At 42.6% G+C, this 18,387-nt stretch overlaps 1 protein-coding gene and 1 long non-coding RNA gene across 2 annotated transcripts in view; one reads left to right on the forward strand and one right to left on the reverse strand.

The window, feature by feature from the left end:
- LOC118229618 overlaps positions 1–18,387 on the forward strand; it is a 94,911-nt gene that overhangs the window by 21,516 nt on the left and 55,008 nt on the right. The gene's annotated exons all lie outside the window — the stretch shown is intronic.
- nkain2 (sodium/potassium transporting ATPase interacting 2) overlaps positions 1–18,387 on the reverse strand; it is a 107,796-nt gene that overhangs the window by 14,682 nt on the left and 74,727 nt on the right. The window contains exon 4 of the mRNA XM_035421737.1: positions 16,259–16,459. Coding sequence (XP_035277628.1) covers positions 16,259–16,459 — 201 coding nt within the window. The remainder of the gene's footprint in view (positions 1–16,258; positions 16,460–18,387) is intronic.

Genomic DNA, 18,387 nt, shown 5'->3' on the forward strand with positions numbered 1-18,387 from the left:
CTAGGATAAGTATAATTATGTTGTAAAAATAATTCTACTTGCAATTATTTTAGTTTCATCTCTCTCCCCCTCTCTCTCATCACATTTCAAATAGTGCATGTCTATTCCACACAGCCGGTAGCATTAAGGTGTCCTTGACTAGTTCCTCATATGTTCATCAGCTCCCTCCAGATGGTCTGCACCTTGGTGTTTATTGACGGCACTTGAGGTGTTTAACATGCCAACAACCGGTCATTTGCTGCAACATCTAAGTCCTTCAACTGCAAATAATCTTCTTGAGCCTTTTTTTTTTTTAAACACAGCCAGCCTCTTAAAGATATTCAGCAGTTCTTCAGTCTGCTGCTCCAACCCTTCAAGGGTAAAGGCTTTAGTACAGTCACTCAATAAAACCTTTTAAAAGAGTCAGCACACACCACCTCTTGTAAAATTCCAGACTTCTCAAAGGAGATTTCTTATTACATATATTTACAGCACTGACTGTGTATGTGAAGAGGTGTTGTCTGTAGTTTATTGCTTATCATGATAAAGTCAAAAAGCATTTCCACATGTTTGATACATTTTATATATCACAGAGGTGAAGTCAGTTCTGGGCATGGGGTTTAAATGGCAGCTATGCAATATAAGAAATGGCTGGTTTAACTTGTGCTTGCAGCAAAGGGTTACATATTGTACAAAAAGCACATAAGGTGAGATCTGTCCCTGAAATCCTAAGCTTTTATCTATAGCTCATATTGTATGTTACTGGCTTTGAGCTGGTAATAGTTTTCTCCTTATTATGAAAGGCTGTTTTGGGGATAAATACATTTAAACTTTGAGTCATATTTAGTTTAATCACAACGCCGTTCACCATTTATTTTGATTAAGGCAATTAAATAAATATTTCACTTTTTATGCACAGTTGCTCAACAACGTCAGAAAATACAAAACTCATAATTGAACATACACAAAGCCCTTCTAATTAATACAAAGTAGCAATTGCTTAATTCTGTTTTTACCAACTGGAGTGCATTGCAGTTGACCAATGCAGTCTGTACTGACCTTGTACCTTTGATAAATTGGCTCTGGCCCATGAAAAATGAGCAACAAAACCAAACACCAAGAATAATATAATAAATCCACCATAAGCTGTATACCTCTTCTGTGAGCCACACAAACAACATACACACTTAAAAAAAATACACATTCCAGGATATTTCTCTTCAGTGCTGTGCATGCAGCATTAATTGTTCAGTCGCAATCTTATTTGGGGCAGTGAAAGGCCAATTTTTCACCATAATCTAACTAAGCCTTTTTCTGGTCGTCTGCCAACGTTAAAGTGGGTAGCTTTGCTGGTCCCAGCCCGCATTGGCTACCTGCGCATACCTCTTCATCTGAATTAACGTCAGTGCCCTGCGGTAAGAGGATCCAGGGCTCGTGCGTTAGGGCCGGCCAGCTTAAGTCGCATGTTGGCGTCGGCCTTAATAAGACGCCAAAGGAACCTTCCACATTTCCGACCGTGGCCCAGGGCCAATATCATTGGCTCATTCACTGGATTCCCGCACCTGTTGATCCCGGCTTTGCGTGAGTGACGCGGCCCTGCACAAGCTCAAATAAAAAAAGACGTTTCATACACACGCAAGAGTGAAAGTGAAAGCCGTTGTTTGCCATTGTCCCTTTCTGAGTACTGCTAGTAATTTTTTAAAAAGAAAGAATTTGGCCAGCACAATTAACAATGGACACTATCTTTGCCTGTTATATCTCCCTGGTCAATGAAATAATAGGAAGGCTTTTAAAGTGGAACAAAGTAATGCAGTCCACACTACAATGATGCACGTGAATGTACTGTTACTCTCATACTGTGCCTCCCTCCTATCACTGACGTCCAAATTTTCCAGTAAAATTAACATTTTTCAAAAATACCCACATATAGGAGAAAGTATCAGACTACGGAAACCCTTTCGGTCAAAACAAGTGCTGTCTACATCTCAAAGTAGTCAAAAACTTTTTTTCCTTCCAGGACCAAAAAAACATACCCATAGCAGGATCACATCCTAGAAACACTAAACAAGTTTGTTCTGTCCAAACTGGACTCATTTTTCACAAACTATTTTCAACTAATCAATCTTGTATCATACTTCAACAGGGTGAGTTTTCCAGTCAGTTATGTGCTTTTCACATAATTGTGTCTGCTGGAGAATTCTGGGACGGGAGTGCCAGTGTTTTGTTTATTAATGCTTTTCCTTTTTAAAAAGTAATTACCGAAACTCAAGGGATACATTTCAATTTAAGTGACAAACTGAGCCTTTTGCTGTCCGGGGAAAACAGCACAAAATATAAATTTAACAGCAATATCTTCAAACAGTGAACCAAAATTAAACCTCTGTGTTACTGCCAGGTGAATAAATATGAAAGAATATATGGTGCTAAGCTTTACTTTTTCCAAGAAATATGGAAATAAGGTTATGAAACAGGGAGATTTGACAGCACCTGCAATATTAATAGTCCTACATTATAGATTATGACAAGCTTATTCAAGCATTCTTAAAAGAGGATGTGTTCAAATTGCCTGATGGCAGAGAAAATCTGAATGATCTTACGAGAACTAAGGCACAGTCTTTGCACACCACCGATTCTCTTCCTTATCATTTGAAGAATGCAAAGAGGTCAAACGAAGTAAAGGACTGCATTACGCCGAGCGAGCTTCCCAAGCCAGCGGCCGGGTTCACCCGCTGGTCCTGATGAGCCAGAAAGAGCTTGTGGTCCTCTTTGTCATTGTGATTACTTTGATTTTCCAGCAACACATATCAGACCCAATTTTCCTCTTTCACAAGTACACAGGCACTTAGCCACGGAGAGAACAGAGCCCCTTTGCAGAGGAGGTTGCATCACTGCACACCAACCAATCCCCACAGTCACGCTCTTCACTTACTTATTTTACATTACTTACTTCATTGGTTTTCCTCAAAAAAAGGCGCCCTTCACACTGCTGTAATGCTATGTTGCGCTAAATTTGCCCACGTTAGCCTGGGTACCATCAATCAACGTTTGTCCTTAGCCTGGGCTCACAGTCAATGCAAGTGGCATTCTTCTTCTTTCTGAGCATACGTTGGTGAGTCCAGAAATCAGAAAAATTAACTAGCCAAACTGTATGAAGAAAGAGAGCGGAAGAATATTGCTGCACTTATCGGAAGGTCAAAGTTAATAGAATCAAGACTATTCTGTTGAGCTCACAGTTGTACATGCCAGATTCATTGGCACAGACAAGAACAAAGGTCTCTAGATATGGTATACGTACATGGTCTGAGGTATCAGCTTGTTTCTAAAGGCGCTGTATGACATCTCTGTTTTGTATGCATGGGATCTGCTTACAATTAGCTTATAGCTAAGTCCGGTGCAATGCATTCAAGTTTTTTCTCTGAATTTTAAGCCTAACGCTGCCCACTGTCCCTTTGAAATAAACTACATAAAGTAAATCTCGGAAGCCAATTAGAACTCCGAGTTACCATAAACATCCGCTTACAATACGTTCCAATCTAAGCCCTTATTGGATCTGTAGGCATACTTTTCCTTCGCTTGATAATAATTCATTACACAGCCCTTAACTCCTGAATCCATTGTAGCGGGATTGATCGCTTGCTGTAAAAGCTCTCTCCCTGAGCTAAGAGCATAATTGCACAGTGTTTACTATAATGCATTCAGACATCTTATCATTGATCCAACCAAAATAAAGCTTGAATGCCAAGCCCATATACTCACTTGCTATTGTACTGAAGGCACGGGGTAGGTGGCCAATGTCTATGAGACGCGATTTTTCAAAGTTTGAGCTCTTTCTAGCTGTGACCTCTATGCTAAGCGAATGCACCCAAAATCACTTCAATGCAGTGTGATGCATTTACTAAGATGTATATGAACATAAACTAAAAAGCCTAAAATGCACAGAGACCTGATGCTCTCAGTCTATAATAAATAATTCATCCCGACAGCCAAAATGAAATAAATAATAGTAATGTGCACTACAGAGAAAAATATCACTCTCAAATTATGATGGAATGGGGTTCATTCACAAACCTTTCATATTTACCTTTACTAATGTTGTTGTGGAAGTGCCTTTCGCACAAAAATCTCTCAGCGAAATACATTTTGTGAATATGAAGCATAGAAAGTCTACAAAGATACAATATAAACAAGAAACAAGTTACAATTATTTCACCATCATACCTGGCAAATATACTGTAAATACTGCCCAATCAAATTGTCCTAAAAACTCTGAAAACCCCATTTAAATTAATTCCTAATTCCCGGATTTTATATGAAATCAGAACACTAGGCCCTGGGCTCAGTCAGAATACAGCCTTTGGCAGGTTTTTAATATGGGCCTAAGGGTGTTGCAAGACAAAATGTGTTCATAAAATGCAGTATTATTCTCAAAAACATCTTCGAATGTACACTCCTAATTTCATATGCAAAAAGCAGTACTTGTTCTCATATGAGACACGCATCTTCAGTAGAGTAGCCTCTAACCATCTCCTAAGACTTACAAAGAAAATGTCTATCTGCATTATGTTACGTAATGTCGCTCAAAATGCGGACACCAGCACAGAGGTCACATGGGCACAAGAATATAAAATGTGATGTAAATATTAGAAGGCATTGCTTCAGTAGTATTCCTGGAGGGACTCTTCACCAACATGACATCTCGGGTCCAAAAATATGGTCGTGTTCACAGGTTGAAAGCATCAATGATAAAAGTAAGTCTAATTCTGAGCTGTCTCTGTTGGATAGCTTGCCTTGGTCCAGCATCTTATTGTGGATGTCTTAGAATACATAGTACCCTCTCTCTCTCTCTCTCTCTCTCTCTCTCACACACACACACACACATTACTAAATCCTGGCTCTCCAGATATCACACTGTCCCTGACGGAATTGCATTTCTAACTTCAGAACTGTACCTCTATCATACCGTATATTTAATATAAACTGCAGTAATCTTTGCAGACCGGCTACAACAAATTATTCTAACGGTACTGAACTGTACATTTGTGAAAAACACAAATGCGTAAAAATGTCTAGTGCAACATTCTCAGTTTTACATAATGATCTTTCAGCACCTTGCTTACTTTATGCTACAGTATATGCATGAACAGCTTGTCCTTGTCGGTATACTGCATCCACCTACTGCGCTGGCATGCCTCCACGCAGTGTCTTTCTGTGCAGACAAGGAACTCCATACCGTGCAGGATAGAACCATGATACAGTAAATGTGATCAATTTCTTATTGCCAAAGGTTTAAAACCAGTATTAATTAGGATGAGGGTTGCAATTAGGATTTCAATATTTATTCACAGCAGGTAACTGCAGCATTAGAAGGATAAACCACTTAAAGCTATGTGCTCTCTCAGTGGATTTTGTAGGGTAATGGTCCTTGACTTCTGCTTCGGCCACAAGTATATTGTTGAAAGAATGCAGATTAGTGCGGTCTCTCTGTCTCATACCCTCTCTTGCTCCCTCACACACACTCACGCATACACTCATACAAACAAATCGACATACCCACAGTCAGTTTGTCAATAATAGCTAACACAAGAAAGAGAAAAATTTTAAAAGTGAACTAAACCAACTTAATTTACCGTAGCAATCTATACAGCAAAGGTTACTATGCTGAGAATGATTAAATTATGCTTTGGGAAGAAATTCTCATTTCTGAAAAAGATTGTGAGATTTGTTATTGAATACATTGTTTATAAAAAAAATCTGTTTATTCTTGTGGCAAATCTTTATTATGTATGAATTCCAACTTTTTATTGCCAGTTTCCATGTAGTACACAACCTACATCTGTTGTGTATTTACTGTAGTTGACAGAAGAAATCTCCCAAACAATCTGCCCTTGGTTACAGCATTTTATGATTCAACTCCACATTTGTCACTATGAAAGCTGGCTATTTTTATTATTTTTTTACAACAGTGGTTCGTGTACATACTTTCATTTACCAATAAAATGATGTCTTGTTTGTAGCACAGCCTTGTTACAAGGACACGTCTGTATGGCTATGAGTGGGGACCTCTCCGGCTCAAGATCTTCAAAACGGTGCACATCGAAGGGCAAGACCCCCTGCGGCTCAGAAAATGGCCTCCTTTTTTTGCTTTCTTCTTCAGTGCGCTAAACCGGTGACTCATTACCGCGATCGGCCAGTGATTCCGCGCCGCGCAAGATCTCTTCCCTTCGCGCGCCTGTGATAATCAGCGACTCCGACTCGCGCGGCTCCAGATTCGCGACCGCGAGCCCTGAGATATTGGGAAGGCGCAACGGCAAAGTCGTCTTCGTTAAAGAAAAGAAGAAGAAGAAGAAGCTCCGCGCTCGCCGACTCCCCGCAGGTTTTGCCGAGCGCCTTTCCTGTGTTGTTTCTGACACTTTTTTTTTTAAAGAAACGGGGGTCGGTGGGCGTTGCCTTCTCCACTGGATGGCGGCCTTATCAGACGAGACGTTCAGACGCGTCAGAGATCCTGACGGCATCAGCTTCTCTGTCGCTCAGCTGTGGCCAACCTCATTATTTGCCCGCATTGAAACACGTGGGCACACGCGGAAAAAGAGCCATGCCACCAAAATTTCTGTCACTCTTAGAATCAGAACTTCGAAGGACGAGACCTCACCGAGCGTTTTCAAATTTTGATTAAAAACCCCAAAACAAAACCAGGGGCCAGTCTCCTCAAACGGAGTGGCGTGTTTAAGCGAGAGTTCCGTGAAAACAATGAATGCTGAATGACAATGTGCTCTGGTGATGTGTTTTTTTGGGACTGACACATAATGAGGGCAATTGATTCCCTTCCCTCTGGGTGTTGGGCACTGTCAAAACTGATGCAGGCTCTTCCCGGGCTAAAGCATAAACTACTCATGGGATGACAGTTTTCAAAAGCGTATTTCACTTACTCATAATGCAGTCTCAACTCCAAAGTTTCAGAGAGTTCCCAGAATCCACATCTCTCTTTGCTCCCTCTCTCTCTTTCTCCTGCCTCTTGATATTCCTCTCCTTTTCCCCTCTCTCTCTTCCCCTCTTTCTCTATAGTGTTTTTTTTTGTTGCATTAGTTGAATCTCAAGATTTAGATCAAAAGACATCAGTAAAAAATAAATAAAAAAATCAGATTTTTCCATGAATACCATTCTCCTTTCTTGTGCCAATGAGGCCATGTTTTTCCAGGCTAACCTCAGATGATCTCGAAGAAAGCAGCTTCCATGTTTGCTTATTCCTCAGAGAAGAGTTCTTATGTCAGCTGAGATTTTGCAGAGAGCATACATATTTTATCACAATTTATTCATAAATGATACCCATTGAACATTTTCGCAAAAACACACAGCTAAAAGATTAAAACAGTTCAGCGTATAGCCTTCTCCATGCTTAATGACAGGTATATGCAAACTGCCAACAGAATAATGCATTCCATTGAAGAAAGCTGTATACTGGCATATTGGCCTCATCTTCATAAAGAACTCCATCAATATTTGTCCTTAACTCTGGTGAACAAATAAATACAGGTTCATATGAGAAATAATAAAGGTTCACATTGGCAAACTCAAAACAAATGGCATTTTTTAGAAAATACATTTTGCATTTCTTTGAAAAAGATGATAGGAAGTAAATCTTTTCATGAATGTAGCCTCTAAAATTCTTTCTGCGATTAGAACTTTAACTAGGATGATAGGCAGGCAGAGCAAATGCACAGGTGTTTTATTGTAATAAAGGCTCTGGAATGGAAGTTTGCAAGCCACAATTAATTTCAATTAATTTTACTGTTATGGTCCATTGTATGACTAGCCCATGACAGTATCAGATGACTACTGGGTGGGCCCAGTGGATGTTGTACTGAATACTGAATGTATGAGTATAAAAAAAGAAATTACCCAACTACAGTTAACTAGAATGGGATGAAAAACCCAGTGAAAAGGTGAAAGGCAAGTTACATTTAAGTAACAGACCTCATAATATCACCGTTTGCAACCACTGCAGAAGTAAAATTAATGTGGTGTAGTAACAGCCAGCATGACAGGAAATAACAGCATAATAAAGGAAATAAAATTACATGCTCAGTGTGCAGTTTCCTTAGCTTAATTGAAATTATTCTTAAGCGTGCCCTTCAATTATGCACAGTGAGTGCAGTGATCTGGAACTCTCAAAGCACCTGGACAACTGCATTTCAGTGACTGCGGGGGGGGGGGGGGGGGGTTGTGCTCCATTAGTTTCAGTCATCCAGGGCTACAATTGCCCCTCTCAATCTACAAGCCTAATACTGACAACTGTAAATTAAACCCCCACAGACTGATTATTAACCAGGCTAATGCTCATCACAACAAGTTTCAGCAGAAACTGAAATGACGGGCGTAAAATGTAGACAAAGTAGGCCATTGTTTTAATCTCGCAGCTAATGACCCTGTGCTAAGCTCTTTTTTAAACAATTACAGACGCACATTCAGAACCAGACTAAATACATAACATTAAAAAAAAATCCATTACCAAACAGACACCCATGTGTAATTAAACAAGGTCTGATGGATTGTGAGCGCAATGTAAAATATACCCATAAGCATATCGCTATAGCTGTGCTTAATAGTCTCATTTATTAAAGTTCCTCACAAGGTCTTCAGTTACGGATGCCTGTTGTGCTCTGCGTCGGTGTGATAGAGTCGAGAGGCCGTGGACTGCAATAGCCGGTCTCCTCCAATAAAAGCACAGTCTTCTTCCCTTAGTTCAGGCCACATCCTGCAGTCTGAACACGCCAGGTGTCACGCTACGTGTGGCATCAAAGGTTCGAACGTAACCGTAAACGGGGCATCGGTGGCCTTCGGTCTCCACGCACGGCTGGCAGCGATGCCGCGGCACCCGTCGACGTAAGCGAGACCGGATTCTCAAGCGGCGTTGACCGCGGTGCCTCCAGCGGGTTTACTGCCAGCGCCACCCTATATATAGAGTCACAATCCATTGCGGAAAGTCCTCGGGAACCAACCCCGGGAACTCGGCGTTTGAAACGATAAACCAGCCAACCGCGAAGACGGGCAGGAAAAAAAATCTGCGAAACAAGAAGCGCTCCCGCATTATTTCCCACATTACAACGAGAAAAATATTATTAGAACTTCAGTTACAAAAGGAACACACTGGCACACAGCATGCTAAAAATACATTAAATGTGATACAGTATTGGAAGTTGGGTAATGGAGTTTCTTACAGGGCTGTTCCGAGCTGCCAATGGCCTGTAAGTGTAATGTTAGTAAATGGCTCGGAGCTTGGTGGCTACGTGCGCTACGGTGGGTACAGCTCGTTTTGCCAGTTCACCCCGGCCATCTGGTGTCGGCCCTGCGTTTGGGGTGGGGGGGTGGCAGGCTGTGACCCTCACCGGTTGTGCCACGCTACCCGCTCGCCGCGAGGGCACGGGGCACGTTCGGGCCGGCACGACCTCTCAGAAATCGACGCGGCGGGTGCTACAGTCGGCCGATGGGAGCGAATACCAATCACCCACTCCCAAATCGATGAAACAACGCCTCAAAGGGTTTCTCTGTCACATGGGCGCCCTTGTTTTCTGTCTCGGCTCCAAGGATCCGTTTCCAGACCAGAGAGCCTTTCTCCGGAACGTCGAAAGGTGGACTGGGCAGGTCGAACCATACAGAGCCCGACGACAGGGAAAGACGTAACGCATCGTGCCAAACCCTTGCTACAGGGTACTTTCTGTATATAGACGCTCACGCATAGCTTCAGTGCAGATCCACTGCGCTCTGTGTGGAGTAGGAGGGGACAAGATTACTCAACAGTTCAACTGTGACCCAACGTCATGATAGATTCCTCAGAAGTCCCACAGGGACGCCCTCAACCAAGCACCATTTACGCATCTGTTGAAACAGCCCGAGTTCCTTTTTTATACATGCCAAACTCACGGTAAGTTCAGTTTCACTGAGAGAGGAAACCGCTGGCTTTGTGCAGGGAGGGGGCAGTTCCTCCTAATTGTGGATGGAATTAAAATGCCAGCGTGAGATCACATGGAACGTGAGCTCCACCACCCACGGCAGACAGCCACAAATTCTACAGACTACCCAGATGGCCATATGCTGTGTTCCTTCTGTCCCTGCTAGTTCCCAACGACAGGCGGTTCAGATTGGCAACAGACGTTTCGAGCGCCGTGATACAGTACAGAATAGCCACTGTCACAGTAAGGCACACAGTCATTCATATGACCTCTTTAATTGGAACGTCTGTGCTTCAACTGGAGGGAGGCAGAATGTTCAAAATTAAAAATACGGAGTGGGGTATCGGGTGGGTCTATATTACCAGCGCTAACACCACATAACGCTCCGTCGGCTAAGCGCCGCTCTCTCAAATGGTAAATGGACTGCATTTATATAGCGCTTTTAACCAAAGCGCTTTACAATTAATGCCTCTCATTCACCAGAGTTAGGGGTTAGGTGTCTTGCTCAGGGACACTTCGACATGCCCAGTGCGGGGATCAAACCGGCAACCCTCCAACTGCCAGACAACCGCTCTTACCTCCTGAGCTATGACGCCCCTGAGCTATGTCGCCCCTCTCACCGTCGCGTTCTGATGATGTCATGGGTGCAGCGGCTAGCCTCCTCAGAAATGAGTAGCACGGACCGAGGCCATGACACGGACCTCACCTGCCTGCCCTCCGAAATACCCTCAGGGCCCCTCGGAGTCACACTCCGCAAACTAAGCCAGGACGGAGAGCCCGCTGGAATGTCAGAAAAAGTTCATCTGGATTTATGTCGGATCACAGCTTGGGGGGGGGGGGGTTTCATTATTCCACATCTATACTTAATTACTTTCAAACCTAGCTTTTCCTTACGGTGTAATGATGCATGCAGCCACAGTAATGCCTGGGCTGGTTGTAAACGAAGGAAGGAAGCCACCGTGTCGGTTTCTGAGGAAAAACCTCGTTAACGAGGCGCGGTTTTTTTCAGACGCGTTTTAAAACAATGGGACAGCATCCATCGAAAAAGCCTCGAGGCTGTTTAAAAACTCTCCGGCTGACAATGCAAGTGACAAGGCTTGTTCAGTTGTACCCTGTGTAATCCCCATAATTATCTCACCGCGAGAACAAGGAGGGAGGAACAGAACGGGCTGTCATCATTGTAGTTCACATGGTGGGCCTGCACGGAAGGCACATTTTCAGAGATATTACTGCATCAAATTAACCCCGAGGTTATTTTCATTAATAAATATGAGATAAGAAATTATTACTTGGGTACTTTGCACCCTGTCAGAAGGTGGCAATTTAGTAGGGGGGAAGACTAGACAGCTAAAATTTGCGGATCAATTGTTCGCTTGTCTCATTGGTTTTGGGGTGGGGTGGGGGGGTGCAGGGGGTGGAAGCAGAGGGGTTGCTGCCATAGTCAACTCTTCAAAGATGCACTTACTCATTTTGTGAAAGATAATGAAGGAGTCTTTTTTTCCATTGCTCGTAATTCCCTTGTGTGGAAACAAGGGCTTTCATTATCTATCAGAGAGCAACTGGAGGAGACTGAGGATGTTGATTATGTAGCCAAACACAATTAAACATTTTACATTCAAATGTATTTAGACTGGGGAGAGAGAGGCTGATACAAACAAACAAGACAAAAGTTCCGCCGTGGTGCCGCCCCACCGTCCGACCATTCACAGCCCAAACACGAAGGCCCCGCTTTGGCCTCCAGAGGGAGTCAAGGCTGCCAACACCAAAGATTTTGTCGTGCGCTTGATCCTAAAAATTCCCTCCAGTCGTTTTGCCAATTGACTACGGTTTCCATGGCTAAAGAGCGGTGGGGACGGAAAGAGCAACAGCGGCATCGGGGAGAGCGATGACAGGAGCGCCCGAGCCGCTATGTCAAAGCCCGACGCTTTTCTCCCCCTCAGCATCCCGGTATCGCGCGGATGCATCGCCGACGCTGAAGGCCCGTTGTAAAACAGGCTGCCGAAGACAGAGCCATCAGTCACACTGTCAAAGCGCCCCGCTCCGCTGGGGCGGTCTCAATCCCCGGCTGACTCAGCGAGGGAGGCCCGCCTCTCCGACGGGCCCCCATCACCCGCGGCGACGGGCTCCGCCCACCGCGGGAGTGACTGACGGGGGAGCCGACCGTCGCGCTCCCGTCTGGACCCTCGCCGCTAATTCCAGCAACCTGTTTTACCCCAGAAGATACTGACAGCAGAAGCATTTGTTTCCTGCTAAGACGACTCCATCCGAGATTACTGCTAAGCAGACACAATGAGCCGGTGCTGTGATAGTCCATCATTTTCTCCACGGATCTGAAGAACTAGCCGCTCTCGTCCGTCTCCATGCATTCGCAATCAATTCTGATTGCTTCTAAAACATGACTGATGTGCCCCCATTCGTCAGGTGACTGCACCGATACTTCCCTTTAAAGTTCTAAAACACCTCCTGTTGTCCTCTAAGCAGACTGTGATTCATAGATATCAGATGTTTAGTTTTAAGATAATACTGCATCTACTCCAAATGTCAGAGATGTAAAAATAGTGATTTTTACATTGAGAATTCAAAAGTAAGCCCTGACTGTGTCTGTAAATGGTCAATATAGTTCATTGTGATTAATTACTCTGGGTCTAAAAATTGACACAATAAATGACCGTTGCCATTTATGAAATCAAAGAATTGTTTACTAGTCACTAATTCTAAACCTTGAACATGACAGTCCATCAGTTAATATGTACAACTTTGTATACTTCAATTGATATAAACGGTCGATGTGGATATGGATCTTTCAAGGCCAATACCAATGGCAAAGTTTAAGCAAGGAACCCTGACCAGCCAATATCTGCTGAGAAATGTTTTTTTTCTGCCTAGTGACAAAAAGTTTGAAAATACCAGGTGCAAAATGAATGTGAGACATGAGAATTCTTATGTATTTAGGCGGCCTTTGATTCTGCTAAATGCCACACTCAGGTGGGATGATGTCTTCAGCAAGACAAACTGGTCCTGAACAAAATGGTGCATGGCCTCAGTGGCTGACAGTGACTATTACTGATTTTATGTTATCAGCCAGATACTTAGGGTACCTGAATAGGTAGTAAAATGAGTTAGAGAAAATAAAAGCAGGTCAGATATAACAGATATTTTTGTAATGACCCCCAAAAAATGTTGGGGCCAGTAGTTCCAATTTGTACAGCTTTTACAGGAGTTGATGTACAAACTTGAATAAGAGGCTATGACACATCACATATATTGACTATTTGGCCATATTTAGGTTTTAACCACTGAACTGGCCAATTCATGATGGCACACTCATAGGCTATAGGAAGAATACTATCATAGCTAACATTACCACTGATTTATTTGCAAGTAAATGTGATTAATATTGTATTAAGTTCACAGGCAGGTAGCATATTGTGAATGTTGCCAATGTTAAGAAAGTAAGGGGGATGCTCGGAAAAGATTTAGAAGCGGAGAGCATTCATTAAAATTTCAGAAGTGGCAGAGTGCTGCATTATAGACAGCTCAAGCACCGGCAGTCTATTTACAAAGTTTTATTTAAGGTATGCGGCACGGCGGAGAATTCTCCCTCCAGATCGAACATGGTCGTCGGCTCTGCAAACCCTGCCTGACAATTCATAATGACGGCCTTCGTGTTAGCTGCCTCCCGTCGTTGCAATAAATCTATCAGTGGAAGAGAAAAATGAACCGCACTGGAGTGCTGTCTGTTTTTCTCTTCCATTTATATTTTTTTGGGATTAAGTTATTACTTAATACGGTAATACAGTTGAGCATTTTCATTTTGGCCACTGAACATAGTGAATTGTTCTTTTCAGTGTCCATGGCCAGCATTGCATATAAAGTTCAACAACAGCCCAGTTGATTGGCCATAAAGAGACCTATTTCATACTCCCACACAAACATGAAGGCACGCACGGAGGCACACACACTATTGAAAGTAACAATGCAATTTTTAAAAACTAAGTATGCAGGCTTAGTATAAAACTCAACTTAAGCTGGTAAAGCAATTAATTTGTCTCTGGCACATTAGTTACAAAACACAATTGCTCATATAATTCTGTCCCCTTGAATTCATAGCTGTTATAAAGGAACACTGAGTATTCAAAGCCATATTTGCAAGACAAGCGCCAGCTCCAGGTTTTGCTGACATGGACACGTCTTGTCTCTCCCACTGTTGGAAGAGGAGTGTAATTCAATCACTGTTCCATTGACCTGGGACCAGCCATTCTCCTCATCCCTTCGCTGCAGTAACGGCTTCTGTGTTTAGTAAACTAAGCGTTATTGAACTGCCAATAAATCCAGCACTCAGCTACAGAGGATCTGACAGCTCGTGATCATATTTCTTCCTTGTTTTTGAAACTCATTTTGTATGGGCAAAAACAAGACTAGCTACAACTAGCAGATATACTTCACATAAAATCCTTGACTACTGTTAATAGAAGGAACGTATAAACTATGTATATACTTGTATATGCAAGTAATTGACAGCCTTTCTATCACAAAGGATTCTTTATTTGCAATACTGTAATTTAATTTAATTTAAATAATTTGCAGTTCATCTGACACTGAACACCATTATCATTACTATAAGGTTTAGTGATTACTTTGAGGTGAAACACGTGTCACTACACAATTAAAAAGATTAGTATGGTTTAAGGTTTGATGTGGCTACAGTTAGTGTATGGAAGGGCAAAATTATATTAGATTTTTTTTTTTTGCAATTTAATCCAAGACAACACAGTTGCCTAACAGACCATAAAGTAGCTGTAATGGCTTGCCATGAATGAGTTCATTCTCGGCCTAGCTTCTTTCTCTGATTTTCATTATGGAAATGGCATAGAACAACTGTGACTTTTGAAATGCAAAATACATTTGTGTGATTACAAAAAATTGGCTTGGCTTTTCATTTTGACATTGAAAAAAACAGGACATTTGACACTGCCAATTTGAATATACAATTTTACAGGAAGATAAGGTCTACAAAGGACCAGTCTCATTCTTTGAAAAAAGCTTTGAAATCATCTTAATGCATGCATTCAAATCTACTCAAACCAATATAATGAATTCTTAAAGGTGGCAAGTCAATGTATTTGAAGTCACTGGAATTTGCCTACAGACCATTCTATTTCCATATTAACAGATCCACGCAATCAGCCAGGGCCTTTGATTTACTGTGAATCAGAAATATCCACATCAGTGTATAAAATACCCACAGCCGTTAATGTGTAAGAGGACGACATAACATGCATTGCTCCCCAATGTTAAAGGATGAACAAAAGGTCCAAGCTAAAAAAAAATACAACCATAAGAACCCTTTTCACTAGAATGGCTAATATGATCTACCCTATTTGTCAAACATTATCTAACCAATTTAAAAATTGATGAGCTTTGTCACCGTGCACAACCTCTGTATGGCAGGAGTACAAATAGGTCACTGAATGCATCAGCCATAGTAGAGCTCGTCACAGTTTAAAACAAGGAGATGAATGCGAAAGGCTAGCAAGCACCGAATGGCTTCCCGAGCGGTATCTGAAACACAGCAGGAAAGGTAATCTCTAAGGGGATCCGCGAGAGCTCCTACGTTATAATTTACGCAGCAAGGCATTGAGATCTGTTTCATAAACACATTCCCGTAATTACACAGTATACATTAAGCCTATATGAAACATTACAGCGCGCTGTTAATCAGCCCATCTGAGCATGAACCCTTGGTCTATAATTACCCTGACGGGCTGAAAGTTGAGACGCACGGAGCATTTTCCATTTCTTCTGACGCTCTACGGGTAGAGACTGGTCAAAATATAAGAAAGGGGAGCACAGTTGGGCGCCACAGCCTCATCACTCCACAGCAAATAAGCAAAAAACACGGATTACTCCTAAGATGTAGTCACAGGATTTTCTGAGTAGCTGAAGGCAGTAAAATGATATTGAATTCATCACAGTAAATGTAATATAGTGCGGCCGTTTCGACACCTGGAAATGCAATACCATTACGCTAGGTAGTTTAGGATATAGGGCAATTTATTTTAAACACATTAGATGAAACATGAAATTACGTACAACTGCGCAACCAATAAGCTGTAGTCGGTAACTCGGAGCTCCTCAAAAGTATGCTAACTAGTTTTGTTTTTATATCAAAGCATTTGACATGTGGACATCTCGGTTTGCATGGAATGCTAATGAGATTGTCTAAATGTTTAAGTAGGACAGAGGAAATGCGAGAGCGCACGAGGGAAGCTTCAGACAGGCTTCAGGGATACAAGAGCGTTTTTTTGGCGAAGAAGCAGAGGGGCGCTTACCGCCAGGATGATCTGCAGGGAGCTGTGGGCGACCTCCACGTACTGGTACTCCAGCAGGCAGCCGGAGATGCTAATGTAGCGGTGGTCCTCGGGGGCCCAGGACGGAGGGGGGGTCACGGGGGTCACCCGGCACCCGGGGCCGTTCTCCATCCACCAGGACCGGTGCATGGAGATGTTGAAGGTCATGATCAGGTCCTTGTCCTGCGGGCGAGGAAGAGGAGAGCCCCGGTCAGACGGAACCGCCGTCGCCCGGGAAACATCGCATCAGGAAAACGCGCGGCGGTGCCCCGCAGCCAAACCCCCCGCTCGTCTTTTCCCGGGAGTTAAGAGTTAAGCGCCTGAGCACTTAGACCGAGAACACGGAGGTACTGCAATTATGCTTTTTGGCTTATTACAGCTCTGCCTGGACTGATTTAATGATGTAGGTCAAGCAACAAGCACTTAGGAATATTCTCATCAAACTAAAACAGTTGGCACAGAACAATGGCTGAAGGAGTAAAGATGATCTCATCTCCTGTTCCTCCTTTCTAAGATGGCCGCATCAAAGATTCTTTACAGATGTCGAATGTAATTCTCAGTTGTCGCTATGAATACATTTGTGATAGTTGTTTTCATAAGTCACCCATCAGCCTAGTGAAAATCCATTGCGCCACTTGCACTGTAGTCGCGCTTACTCGTTAATCAATTTAAAAGCTTTACTTAACATATTGCGACAATTATTTTTGCCGCATTTTTCCTGGTGTCTCAAACCGCCATTAATTCTGAAACAGGGCATGAGCACACGGAACGCAGAACCGCAAACACGCGTTTAGCTCTCGCACGCCATTAATTCTGCATTCGTGTGCCACGAGAAATCCCATTTTTCAAATCCCAGAACCGCGCTTTTGAACGTTCCGCTTCCAGCCTCAGCGCCGCAGAAGCGCTCTCGAAACCCCGGGTCATTTGAGTGCAAGCCAGTTACACAAGCGGCGGATTATCCAGCCCCGTTTTGGAAAGAGTGGAGCGAACACACTTACGCCCAAGCAGATTCTAAATACCGCCAGAGAAAAAGATGGCAGCTCCCAGTAATGAGTGGAGGGGTGGACCTGTAATCATAAGATTGCAGGTTCGCCTCCCTGGTGGGGTTTAATTGTTCTAGTCTTTCATGAGGTACTTGACCCACATTTCCTCATTGGAATATTCCTCTTTATTCATAACTAATATGGAGACCCAAGTACTCCTGAATCAGTGCAACAAATTTCATCCATGAAAGAAAATAAATAAATTGAAGGCTCGCATATTGTCTCGATTATATACGTTTTATTTTTTACAATGCCCATTTCTATACTCAAGTCTTAATTCTGATAAATTACTGAAAAGCCTTTTTTTTCCCCCAGGGGCATGTGGTCCAACTAAACTTTTTGTCACTTCTGCATCTGTGTTAAGCCAGAAATAGTTTCCACTTCACCCACTGTTGTTGCAAAGGTGAGTCATAAAGTTTCATGCTGCCAGTGCAATCTCTGTTATTTCTATGACACGAGCAGATCAATAACGTCCCTTCCTACACAACAAACGATATTCACATATTCAGGACTATATGAATCAGAGACATTATTTTGATGGGGATCCCACGCAAGCCCTATGGCAATACAGTCCTTCTATTCTTGAAGAAAAGGATTTGCAAAAGCAAAAAGAAAACATTTTTTTAATGCATTAGACAGTCATTTTTAAAGTGACATTCAGCAGGAAGCTTCAGTGATGTCTGATGGTTGATGTCAACAGTCTAAGAAACAGTCTTCTCCTTGACTTCACACATCATAAGGCCGTGAAACATCTGGTGCATCAATCATTTTGCCAGCTTTCAAAAGATATTAAATGAAAAGAGAAGACACACTGAGCACGCGTTACCAATCAAAGAACACTTTCTCCACTTTCCAAAACGTAATGTTAATTTTCATTTTGAATTCCTCTTTGATGTGAAGCCCCACTGCCGAATCTTGAGAACCCACTGATTCCGTAAGAGAGGTTTGATAACAATTATAAACTGCAGTGGGACGGCATTCTGTCCTCAGTTAGAACAGTGTGAAATTTTAACGGATCATTTGTGAAATACAGGCTAATTTGAAGATATAAGGCATTAAGATATTTAA

The sequence above is a fragment of the Anguilla anguilla genome, chromosome 6 (genome assembly GCF_013347855.1).
Source record: "Anguilla anguilla isolate fAngAng1 chromosome 6, fAngAng1.pri, whole genome shotgun sequence".
Lineage (NCBI taxonomy): Eukaryota > Metazoa > Chordata > Actinopteri > Anguilliformes > Anguillidae > Anguilla > Anguilla anguilla.